Here is a 12,279-nt window from a genome sequence, read left to right on the forward strand (position 1 = left end):
TCACGCTCCACAGTGGCAAGTGGCATTGGTAAAGTGAATCTTGGATTTGATCAGAAGGTGAAATGGCGGGCAAAGAGACTCTTCCAAATGGCATGAAAGATTGTATTCTGATGTGCACAGTTCCCAACCCATGTTAACACTGCAGCCTGCTCCAGTGGCTGGCTTAATGAGATACCTTTTCCACCAGCATGAAACCCTTCTGTGGCTCCTAGCTCCACTGAAAGCCATGTCAGTGTTGTGGAGGCTGTATTGTAGCGAGAACATAAATTCAGGGCAGTGAGGAAGTAGTTCTTGACCCTAGTAGGTCCCAGAAATATTTACAGCCAGAAAAGTCTGCTTCTACATAGCATTCAGTATCTTCATTTTGAGGTGCCTGTTGTAAGAAGGTTGTGAATTTGCTTAGAGGCTTGCAAGCACAAGCCATAAATCACACATGCAGATGGAAGTAGTCATGTCAGCCGTCTCTCATTTTTCACATATTTTCTTCCTTAGAGCACTCAGGCACTTCAGGCTTAGTGTCTGAAAGATGAGCAAGCAGCTACTCAGAACGAAACAGAAAGCAAGCAAGAAAAGCATAATGCCCAGTGCAGCCAGAGAACTTAGCAGGGCTGCAAAGCAAGGCATCAATTGGTGACCACTCTAAAAAAATATAACAGCAGCACTAAGATGGGATTTGCCTGTACTCAGCATTACGTTCACTGACGTCTCATTGCGGAGTGGCCAAATGACTCCAAGTAGACTGAACTATTTCAACATGGTACTGTGTCCTCCTGCTAGGTGAGACAGCTGTACCCACCATCTCAGGAGAAAACCAGGACCTAACACCTAGGTGCTTTGTGCTCCCAGCCTCTTTATTTCTGTAGGTGTCCCATCCTAAACACTCTTCCTCTTCCTGCTCATTGTCTTCATCCCCCACACACCCCCACGCACGTGGCTCTGGATCTCCTCATCATGTTCTTCTCGTTAAAAGCCCCATTGTTCATTTGTTTGTTTGTTCTCTCTCTTTCTCTCCTCTTTTTCTCTCTTTCCCTCTCGTTTTTTTTTTCTTTCTTCCTTTCTTTCTTTCTTTCTTTCTTTTTTTGTCTCCTCTGTTTTGTGTACCCAGGCAGCCCATTGAGTAACTTCTTTGACGTAATTAAACAACTTTTTTCAGACGAGAAGAACGGGCAGGTGAGCCATCCCCCCGGCACGCCAACCAAGCATAGCGCAAACAGCAAGCGGAGCGATTCCGGTTCTAATGACTATGGGTCTAGAGGAGACAATAAGTACCCTGCTGGCAAAGACAAGGCAAAGATGGTCTCATCAGTCGGCCTACAAGACCAACCTTAAATAAACACATAAAAATTAAATAACTTAGAAAAAAAAATCAAAAACAAAAACAAAAAAGCAAGCAAGAATGAAAGAATATTCCTTAGCAAGCTAGCCTCTAAACTAGAAGGATGTATATACCTTGCCACAACAGTACAAAACTGTCTATAGACAAATTTTGTATGAAGGAATGACTGTATATATATACATATATATATTTATATATGATATATAATATATATCTCAGAAACAAACACAAAAACAAACGAACAAAAGAATGAAAAGAAAAGAAAGAAAAGAAAAGGTAGCACAGATGACAAACCCAGTTCGACAGATCTTGGGTTGTGGTTTTTTTGATTGTTTTTTTTTCCTCCCTTTTTTTGAATGTTTTTCTTTTTTCTCCTTCCTGATTTTTTTTTATTTTTTTGTTTTCTTTTGGTTTGTTTCTTGTTCTGTTCATGCTCTCTCTGTGTTTCTGACGACACCACTTGTTTCCGCTCTGCTACCAGGAATTATCCCGAAAAGTTAACATGTCAGCCACGGCTTCACCTTCTGTGCTCTGCGGACACTTGTTGACGGAAGGCAACCGATGTAGACTGTCCAAGGACCAGTCCTGTTTGAGGTTCCCAGCCTCCCCTCTCCCTTCGGGAAGTGGGTTTCTCCCCCACTTCTCCCCAAACACCTCCCCAGTGCACGCCTTTTTTTTTTTTTTTTCCTCTCTCTTTTTTCTTTTTTGGTGCTCCACAAGAGAGATCTGCTCAGTTATGGGATTGCACAGTCTGGGCTGAAAGGAGGTTTCAAATTGTTGGAGTGAAACCTTTACCCTTGGCAACTTCTGTCCGCGCAGGTGAACACAGCCCGGAGGGGAGGGTGCGGGGAAGGAGAAGGGGTAGCGGGAGCGCAGTGTTTTGTGAATCCAGAGCGCGTTCTCATCAGAAACCAGCCAGGAGCAACTCAAAACTAAGCGTTGAACCAAGACAAAATTGGGGAGCTTCATCACAGGATTTTCTTAACCTTCTTTTTCTCCCCACCACCTTTTCCTTTTCTTTTGTCCTCTTTTTTATATATACATGTATATATGTGTGTATATTTTCATATAAATATACATACATACATACATATATATATATAGACACAGAATATTTATTTTTTTTATACTGTATCATTTTGCTTTTTGACCTGCTGGAAGGGGAAAGGAATAAATTTAGGAGGGAGAGGGGGTTCAATGAATAAACACATACAAACAAAACATTAAAACTTAGGGAAAAGGCAACTTCTGGTAGCAAAGAAGAGGGACACGACTCTGCCAAGGACTGTCTCTCCCACCACCAGGCACAGTTGCCGCTGCTGCTACTGCTGTTCCTCCTTCGACACCTTCCTCCCCATCTGTCAGCTCCCTGCCACTGTGCCACCGTGCTGGGACCTTCTTCCACCAGCTGGATCCTCCACCACACCCTGCATTTAGAGGCAATTGTTGTGTTGCTAGTGCTGCATTGATATCAGTATTATTATTTCTTTAAGTTACCAATTTCATTTGTTGGCTTGGGTGATTTTTTCTAAAAAAAAAAAAAAAAAAAAAAAAAAAAGAAAAAAAGAAGACGAAGAGGAGGAAGAAAAGAGACTTATCTTGGGTTTTATTTCCTGTGTGTGTGTGTGTGCAAATCACTGGCACTTAGTTCATCTGAGCAAGACAAGGTGGAGTCAGGGCAACGGGAGACTTAATCACGAAGCTACTGTAAACTTTAAAAATTACTGCAAGATATTTTTATAAAGTTTTGTTTTGTTTTGTTGTTTTGTTTTTGTTTGTTTTTTTGTTTGTTTTTTGTTTGTTTTTTGTTTTTGTTTGAAGGGGAGGAGGGTGGGATTGGGTGGATGGGGACCTTTTTTTGTGTTTCAGTTACTAGGTCTTGGTTATTTATATATACATATATATATATTTAAAAAAATAAGCTGTTAGATATATCTTCTGTTTAATAACTGTGTAGAGGCAACATGGATTCTTATTTATTTTGTGGAGGAGGGCGAAAAAAGACACAGAAACCCTGTAAGTGTTCATCTTGTGACTTTGAGAAAGAAGAATTGCTGCCTTTTTTCCTCCTCCTCAAGAGTTACGTGACCAAGTGTAACTTATTCTGGCCCAAGCTCAAAGGTTAAACAAACAAAAAAAACGTGGTTTTACGCGTGGAAGACAAAACACAGTGAGAAGTACTTCTTGACTGAGATTTTAAGAATGTAGGCTTAGCATTAGTGTTCAGCTCTTTTATGACCTTCGATTGCTGCTCGTTGGGTTCCTATGGGTGTATGTTGTATCGCAAGATTATTTTTTTTTAATGACAATGTTGGATGAGTTCTTTTTTGTTGTTGTTGTCGTCGTTGTTTTTTTTCATCATTTTTCCCCTTCTTGGACCAGTTTTACTTGTACATAGGTTTGAAGATTAAAAAGAATTTTTAAAGACACAAGTGGGGCAAAGACCTTTGACTTTGGCCCTGTTTCCCCATTCCCCCAAATGGGAGGGATTTATTTTATTTTTTGTTTTTATTTATTTATTTATTTTCCCTATTCTGAACCTTTTCTCTCGTATTGCTGTGTGCATGTCAGACACCAGGGGGTGATGGCTGGGGAGGGGGGGAGGCAAGGGTGCAGGAGAGGGGGGCAGTTTTAATTGCATGACATTGCTGTAAATTAGTCTCTTTTGCTTTCGTTGTCTTTCCTGCCTCCACCCTCTCTCTACTTCTCCTCCAAGCTCCCCTCCCATCACCCCCGTCCTTCTTTTCCCTCTTTTCTCTTCCCTTGTGTATAGATTTTGATGCTTCTGTTACATTGTACCTCTACAAAAGGCTGGGATTTCAATACAAAATAATAATAATAATTTAAAAATACCTATATCAGCAAAACCCATGTGGTACAAGCAGGAAGGGGATTACTTACACAAGATATAAGAATAAATGAAAGCAATACCTCTTGTTATCCTTCCTATTTTGTACTTTGAAGACACACACGCGCGCACACACACATATACAGACACAAACTGACATTATTTAATGGTTTAAAATGGACAAAAAAATCTGATGTATCCCTTGTTAAATAACTGTGAGCAACTTTAGTTCAAAAACCAATAAATTCATTCAGTAAAGATACTAGCTGTTGAGTGTCTTGTTTATGTCCATGAAAAAGAACCTCCTCACACCAACGTCAAACCCGGTAAGTACCATGTCCCTGCTTTCTGTGAGGAAGCAGAAGCAGATGGCCGGCGTGTGAGGCAGCATCATCCTGGCTGTGGGATTAACATCTCCCCATTAGCGTTTTGGGGCCTGCTCGTGCTGCACCCAGCGTGCCCAAGTGTCCCCGCTCAGCACGCTGTGCACAGGCAGAGTTCAGCCCCATTGGTCTGGTTTTCACAGCAGTACATTGAAAAAGGTGAATCCAAATTGAGGGAAAATGAAAACCCCCAGATCTGGCCCGGAAGAAAACCTCTGCACCAAAAACTGTTGCTGATGATGATTGTTCTCATCTCTAACCTGAGCTTCTCACATTGCTTCCAGATTTAGCATAGGAAGGATTTCTCCACCCTCCCTGCCTGAAACACTCTCTCAGTCAGACACATTTGAAAAAGCTTTTCAGGTACGTCCCTGGGTTGCCTTGGGCTGTGTTGCTGGTCGGTTTGGGCATCTGGTGGCTTGCGCCCCTCTCACAGCCTCAGGGTATTCTCATTAATGCTGGATTTGTAACTGCTGGGTTCCCCCCAGCCTGGCTGCTTGCCTTGCAGGCTCAGAGGTCGGTGGCACACACCTGAGAGAACAAGACCTCTCTGGATGTCTCTAGCCACAGCCATCCCCAGCACCTTGTGCTCCCCTGTCACTGCACTGGCAGCACTGCTCCAGAACAGCTCCGTGCTCTGAGGGCTCACAGGACGGGGTACCGGGGCCTGGGGAGCAGGCCTGGGGAGAGAAGGGGACACCCACACAGCATGGCTGCTGCTGGGCATCAGCACACGGTCGTGAGGTGAGGTGGTGCTAGGCCTGGGCTGCCGCCATGCCTCTGAGGGCTGGGTTCCAGAAGGTTCCGGCTGCTGCGGAAGGCTGAGGAACCAAGGAACCACCGCCACCTCGGCCTGCTCAGCACGGGGTGGACAAGCACCTCCTCCAGGTCGTCCTGTGCACATATGGCAGCAAGAAGAGGGTGCCTGGGTGAGGTGAGGGTCTCAGCCCTTAGCAACTCCTGGGGTGTTGTGCGGGGGGGGGGGGTCGCAGGAGGGCCCTGAGGTGTTTGTGCCAGTGGGGAGCAGTGGGGCCGGGAGCGTGCGCTTCAGGGCCATGTTATTCACAAAAAATAAGCTCTTGCCTTGAAAAAAGCCAGAGTGTTTAGCACGTGTGGATTTATTGGTCTGCTGAAACCTGAGGGGAAGGGGGACACAGCAGCAGCAGGGGAGAAAATGGCAGCGATCCAAAAATGAAGGGAATCACACATGCTGCAGGATTTGGGCTCTGTGACACCAGAAACCCAGAACTGGGCTCTAGCTGTGTGGCATTCGCAGCTTTGGAGCAGGAAGGAGGTGCTGGACTAGAGCACGATACAGGGGAGTGGGATTTAACAGCAATGTGGCAGCAGATCTATGCTGCTTTAAAACATTTCTCTCACTTTTCCACTGTTTTCAGACATATTCACAAATTTGTATGGTCTTTTTGTGTCTCCAGAAGTAATTATGGTCCCTTTTATTGCTAATGATGGTCTCTGAAAGCTATATAAGTAGAGAACAATGAGTTTGTAAAGCGAAGGGCCTCATGTTTAGGGCCTACCCACATTCACTCTGCGTTCTTATTTGGCCATGTTTAACCCACTCTCTAGCTACCTGACGTTTTATTATCATCCTTAATGCATAGGAGAGAGCGTGCTTTAGAGTGAAAGGTGTTACATTTAACCTCTTCTCTGCAAAAGACCCTTTTCTGTTGTAGCTTAAATTAGAAGGCAAGCAGTAAAGGCAGCAGAGGATTTTGGAATGCTTCTGTGATGGAGGTCTGCTGGCAGTTGTCTTCATCCAACCCCCCCAGGTGCTGCCTGCTAAGTTGCCTGCAGCCATGACACCTGTCCCTCGTTTGCTGTGGTTGTGAGCTCTCTCCGGTTCTCTTTGAGAGCTCAGGCTGGATACCTAAAACACTTGCTACATTTAACCTTTCTCTCTCTGATTTTCCGTGGCGAACAACACAACAAACAACCTTCTGAGTGTAAATTGAAGGCAGGGGAAGTGTGTAAGACAGCAGTTGACAAGTCCTATTTGTCTGCGCACACTTGCATATGAAGTTTGTTTAGGTAATGCATACATGAAAAATACATTTATGCTCAAGGTGAACTGTTATTAATTGAACCAGTACATGACATGTGCTATATAAGCAATAAATTGTGTATATGCATCAAATGAGCAGCTGAGGCAATAGTTGTGAGGGTAATTCACATCGCCACATGTCAGCGTACAGTCTGTTTGGGGGCTGAGAAAGAAGTCAGTGGTGTTTGACAGCATTAATGCAAATTGTCCAAGCCGTGCAAGTGATGCATGAAAATTTCCTCACTACTCAGGCTGGCTTTAATGAAAGTGATCTGATACAACTGGCTGAGCTTTAATGGTTCACGCTAGGCAGAGGCAAGGGCAGTGTTTGTTAAACAGCAACACCTGTGTAAGGCCTCCAGGCATGCTAATGCTAGTGCCTACTGTTACGAGGTGCGTCTTTCTTCCTGATGGTTCAGATGAAGCTTTAAGCCAACAGGCTTGGATGTTTTCTTACATGCTGCAGCAGAACGACCACATGGATCGTCTGTTGTATGCAAATCTGCAGGGCTTCATTGTTCAGCCTCATTTTATGCTAATGATTGTACCTGAGCTTGTGAAAGAAGGGCAGAGTGATTGGTAAGGAATCAGATTTAGTTCTGAGTTTCTTATTATAGAAAACAACAGGGAGGGGAGGGGAGGGAGACACTTGTTTTAAAATTGGGAAGTATCTTAGCTCTTTGTTGTACCCTTTAATCTCCTTATTTTGTTTAAAACCACTTCAACAGCTGCAGCTCCTTCTTAATTTGGAGAACAAAACCCTAGCAGTTCAACTGGCTGGGGACACTTGAGGCCACAAGTGGAAGGGAAACCCACATCGAGGGCTAGTCCTTTCTTCTCCTTAATGCACAACTTATTGTGTGGGTTATTTATAGTGCTGTAATCTTGCTGAGTGCTGCTGAGAGAAACAGTGCCAGGCAGGCTGGCAGGCTTTGAAGGGCTTGAGAAATGGGATTTCCTGTTCCACCGGCTCAGAGCTGACTCTTCCCATTGTCGGGAGCTATTATCGCCTTCTCCCAGCCAAAGCAGATAACACAGCTTCAAGGTCAGGGAAGACACAAGCTCTCATCAACAGCATTAGAGGGAGGAAGAGCTTGCTTGCAGTCAGGGTGCGTGTTTCTGTAGCTGCTGTTCCTGGGGACGCTGCCTGTGCAGCCGGGTCTGCGTGTGGATGGCAGAAGCACACAACAGCTAAGGTTGGAAGGGTTCACTGGGGACTGTGTGGTCTCACCCCTGCTCAAAACCTCTTAGGGCAGCCTGTTCCAGACACACCTGCTGGGGACAGGAGGGAAATCTTGTTTTCCCATGCTTCAGCTCCTCACTGACCTGCTCTTTGCAGTGGCTTTTGCATCCCTGCTGAACGTCATCTCTTGTAGGGACGTAGGTGGGACTAGAAGGCAGCCCTGGTCCAGTCCTGCTATGGCTGTGGACTTCCCTCCGTGCTGTCTGGAACAGCAGGAGAGAGATCAATCTAGGGAAGCAGCAAGCCTTGATTCAGGGAGCACTTTTAGATTAGAAAATAAATAAAGTAAGTCAGAAAAAAAAATCTGTATTTACAGTAAAGTCTCATATACGATTGAAAATCTATTCAGATTGAGACAGTGACTTCAAATTGCAGTGTCCGTTCTGTCTGGATAATTCCTCTGAGAGCACCTTCATTCCTAATGCAGCCAGTTTACAGAACGGATGAAACAAGGCTCTCCTGACTCAATACCAGGGCATGCTGGAGTTACCTGAAATTAGATTTCAGGGTAACCCTGTTCATGACAATTGGCTCAGTCAGGCCTGTTATTTTTATAAATAGTATAATGAAATAGTGATTTCTCTGCTGTCTGAAACAAATTACTTCCATGCTTCTGCTACAGTTTATCGAATGCATCAGGGGATCTGTTGGAGCTACATTAGTTAGGGATGTTCTGAGGCTATGCAAAAAAACATTTTTTAGCAATATTTCAGATGATGTCCTGACTGAGACTGCACATCAGCTTATGGGAGCACTCTGCTCCAGTTCGTACAGGGTTCCTGATACTTTCTTTTGTGCATAAATGCTGGAGTTGCTGGCTCCTGATGGAGACACCTTGATGGGAGCTGTTTGGATGTAGCTATGCTTCACGTGGGACTTTGGCACGTCCTTTTGCTTACACTGAAATAACTCAGAAATGCTTCGAGGAGGACTGGACCCAGCACAGGCATCTGTGGCACATGCTGTAGCTTGCTGGCATCCTGGTCTTAAACTGCTAAACTTTATTTTTCTGTCAAAATATAGATTCAAAAAACCAGCTAACCTTACTCACTGAGTCTGGAGGCGTTTATTTGCCAGTACTTGGATGGCACAGCAGGTATCTCAGAGCAAGACAGCACAACTCTCTTCCCTGCCCCTAGCCTCGTGTTAAATGCATGAGATGGTGGTGAGGTGTCAGAGGCTAAACAGTTCATAACTTAGCATAAAACAGACTGTGCTGGTGGTTTTCCTGGCACTAGCAGTGCTATACCTGGGTATAACCATGGGGGTGCCCCAGCAGCCCCATGGGGCAGAGAAGGGACTCGGGGAAGGCAACAGCACAGGCTTTTCCCTTAGCTGCTGCCCAAACAGGGAGCCACAGGTGTCCTTTGGGCAACCCAGGCGCAAATCGACCTTGAGGGAAGGAGGAGGTAAGGTTATTGTACTGCTTGGTGCTTAAAAAGGACCGGCAATTTCCATGGTTTATGCATTAGGAAAGACTGAGTAGGCTGGTCAAATCCGTGTGGCAATGTTAATGGCAGTAAGACACAGAAAGGGAACTTAATAAGAAATATTTCAAGAGAGACAGACTGATAGTTGCTGCTTCAGCCGATGGGCATCTGCACAAGGCCGTTGGCCTCACGGGGTTAAACTAGCTTTAGCTCAGGCTCCAGACAAACAATAATTCTGGCTCCAGGTCTCACTTCTGCCTCATTCTTCTTTGCTGTTCTGTGTGCTCAGCTCAGAGCACAGCAGCTGATACAGCTGCTGGAGGATCCCGCAGTTCCAGGGAAAACGTCTGGGCTTTGCTGACATAACTGTGAGCTACAGGGAACAAAATGGTGCTGCTGAGGGAAAAGCTCCTCGGCAGCGTCAGGGTCCTTTCGGGCTGTTCCTGTGGCTTGTGGTACATGGGAGTTCAGAGAAGTGCCTTGAGCGTTCCCTTCTGAGTTTTAAATGAAGGGTCTCATAACTCAAGTGGGCTGACTTTATAAAGCAGTACCCCACAGCTCAGTTTGTGTGATGGTCCACCCTGCACATTTTACACTTGAGAAGAATGAAAATCTAAGACATGTTCTTAGTTTAAGTGGAGCAATTTTGTTTGATGCACTAGCTCTAGCTTTTAATCTTGTTGCTGGCATGTAGGGGCTTGCTTTTGCTTATTGACCCAACCAGGGGCCAGCTACAGGCATTTAAGAAAAAAAATATATATATATATGTAGCAGTTCTAAAAGTAGTTCCGCTAGGTAAGGAGCGTGTAGACTGCTGTGTCTCATGGTTGATTCAGAGCTCTGACTTTGTCCCTTTGTGTTTGGGGGTTTCCATGAGTGCGTCCTTGTGTGGGCTCTGTGGCATCTAGGAACATGGGAGCCTAGGTTGCAATCATTTCCCTACGCAGGAAATTTAAAGGTTCATTTGCAGGCTGTCTCTCCCCTTCCAGTGGTTGCTTGTTTCTGCAAAACATGTAGAAACTTTTAAATCGCTTTGTCACCAGGCTTACAGGGTTGGTTGAAAGGAGCCAACAGTTCAAAAGTTCAGGGTAGGGAAAAAAATGATAATTTAAAAAAAAAGCTGGGCAGATGGAGTGCATACTTCAACTTTCTTCGGTTTGAATACTGGGCTTTGAAAAAAGCTCCTGCTTTCATTTCATGGGCCAGAAGTCTTTCACCAGCAAAATAAAACAATGCTCTTATAAACCACCTGAGCTATTTATTTGAGGAGCACCTGGATCAGCAATGAATGTTAATCCAATAATAACAGATAATTAAACTGTTATAATAGGTTTTTTAATCTCTCTCCTCCAGCTGCAGTTTCGCTTTTTGCCTTCATCAGGGAGACTATAATGAAGCGCAGAGGGCTCCTAATCCACTCAGAATTCCTTGATGGATTGCAGTATTTGTCCTGCTCTCGCCTTTAAGCAGTGGTTACACCACGAGACTGACTTTACTCATGGGTTGCCATCTTGTCACCAACCTCAGCCCAGGTCCATGCCGGTGTCCAGCCACCTCCTGGCCAGGCCAGAGCCCACGAGCCCAGTCCTGAAGGCACACAGGGGACCCGCAGCCCATCCTGGTGGGGACTTTGGGGCTGGGAGTGCAGGACACAAACCCGCTGCCTGTCACCATGCCCAGCAGCTGTGGCAGAATAGCTTGTGATTGCAAGGGGCTGAACTTTGTTGTTCAGGTGGTGCTGTGCAGTCTTCTGGTGCTTCAGGCTTGAACTTTGTGTGTCTCAAACTCAGGTGGGTGCGAGGTGAAAATGTCATGAGGAAGGAGCCTTATCTGTCCAGCTGGGAACTGCTGGCCTGGCTCTCCTTTGCCCTACGTGCCATCTGATTCTTCCCAAGCATTTGGGTCTCACACAGCCAGTTGTGTTTGGCGGCAGGATGCCTGCCAATGTCAGCTTGCAGCACCTGGCTACCCCGCCTGGTACCTACTTCCCAGGGTCAGCCTTTGGGGAGTGAAAGGAGGGGCTTGCTCAAACCCTTTTGGGTCAATCGGTGCGTATTCAGTTGGTGCATGTTGGTTCTTTGCAGTTCTGCAGGCCATGAGTGTCGCTGGTGTACCAATAAATGAGTTCGCAGTGGTGAAGAATAGCACTCACTGAGGTCTCAATGCACACCCGTGCTGAGGTTCGCACAGCCCTACCTGTCCGAGCTGCAGTCCTTCTCGTGTGCCAGGACCGATCACTGCACAGCACCTGTTCTGTAGATTTAGGCCAATTTAAAAGTGTTTTTAAAACTGGTTATTTAAAGACATTTGTTATTATTATTTGGGCTGTCTTGAAAATGTCCTTAGATTAGCCAAAGCTTTCACAGTTCCGCTCCAGCAGGTACGGCTGATCCTTAAGAACAATTTATCTTCTGTTTCTGATCTTAACTCCTGTCAAAATGTTTTTTGTAGCCACAAGGATTCAAGCCTACTTTCCAGAATTGTTGTGTCACTAAACCTTGTTGAAAAGGACGGGATACTACTTTCTGTTACAATTTTTCTATAGATTTCATGTAACTGTAAGAAACGCGGATTATTCGGTATCAGTTTCCCATTCTGTTCTGCATTATCCTTTGCAAGTAGAGTGAAGCATGGAGCTCTCCTTGTTAATAAAAATAAATGCTTTTAATAAGCAGATATAAGTACTCTTGCTACATGTGATACCAGTGTCCCTGAATTTGTTACAGAAGAGTAGATTTCCTTTACTTTTAGTCATTGAAATCCAGATGTACTGTAGGCCTCTGTACTCCGTCCTGACACAGACAGTAAAGGATCTAGTACTAGCACGTGATGAGAGCAAAATGAAAATCCCAGGTTGGCCAAGGCAGAGAATGGGGATGAATTTCTGTATTTTGTTTACCAGAATTTATATGAGAGTCAGGCCTTCTACCTGAGGTGCTCCACAAGCTTTGATGCTTGGGAACAGACAATTCCTTGA

At 45.1% G+C, this 12,279-nt stretch overlaps 1 protein-coding gene across 10 annotated transcripts in view; it reads left to right on the top strand.

Annotated features, from left to right (window-relative positions):
• Positions 1-12,279, top strand: part of BRSK2 (BR serine/threonine kinase 2) — a 319,520-nt gene that overhangs the window by 302,262 nt on the left and 4,979 nt on the right. For 5 of the 10 annotated variants that reach the window (XM_040559842.1, XM_040559851.1, XM_040559852.1 and 2 more), the window contains one exon: positions 1,818-5,501. In XM_040559842.1, coding sequence (XP_040415776.1) covers positions 1,818-1,837 — 20 coding nt within the window. In that variant the 3' untranslated portion in view covers positions 1,838-5,501. Of the gene's footprint in view, positions 1-1,153; positions 5,502-7,068; positions 7,209-12,279 lie in introns of all 10 variants that reach the window. The other 5 variants (XM_040559845.1, XM_040559848.1, XM_040559849.1 and 2 more) reach the window with 2 other exon arrangements.

This window comes from Cygnus olor, chromosome 5, assembly GCF_009769625.2.
Source record: "Cygnus olor isolate bCygOlo1 chromosome 5, bCygOlo1.pri.v2, whole genome shotgun sequence".
NCBI lineage: Eukaryota > Metazoa > Chordata > Aves > Anseriformes > Anatidae > Cygnus > Cygnus olor.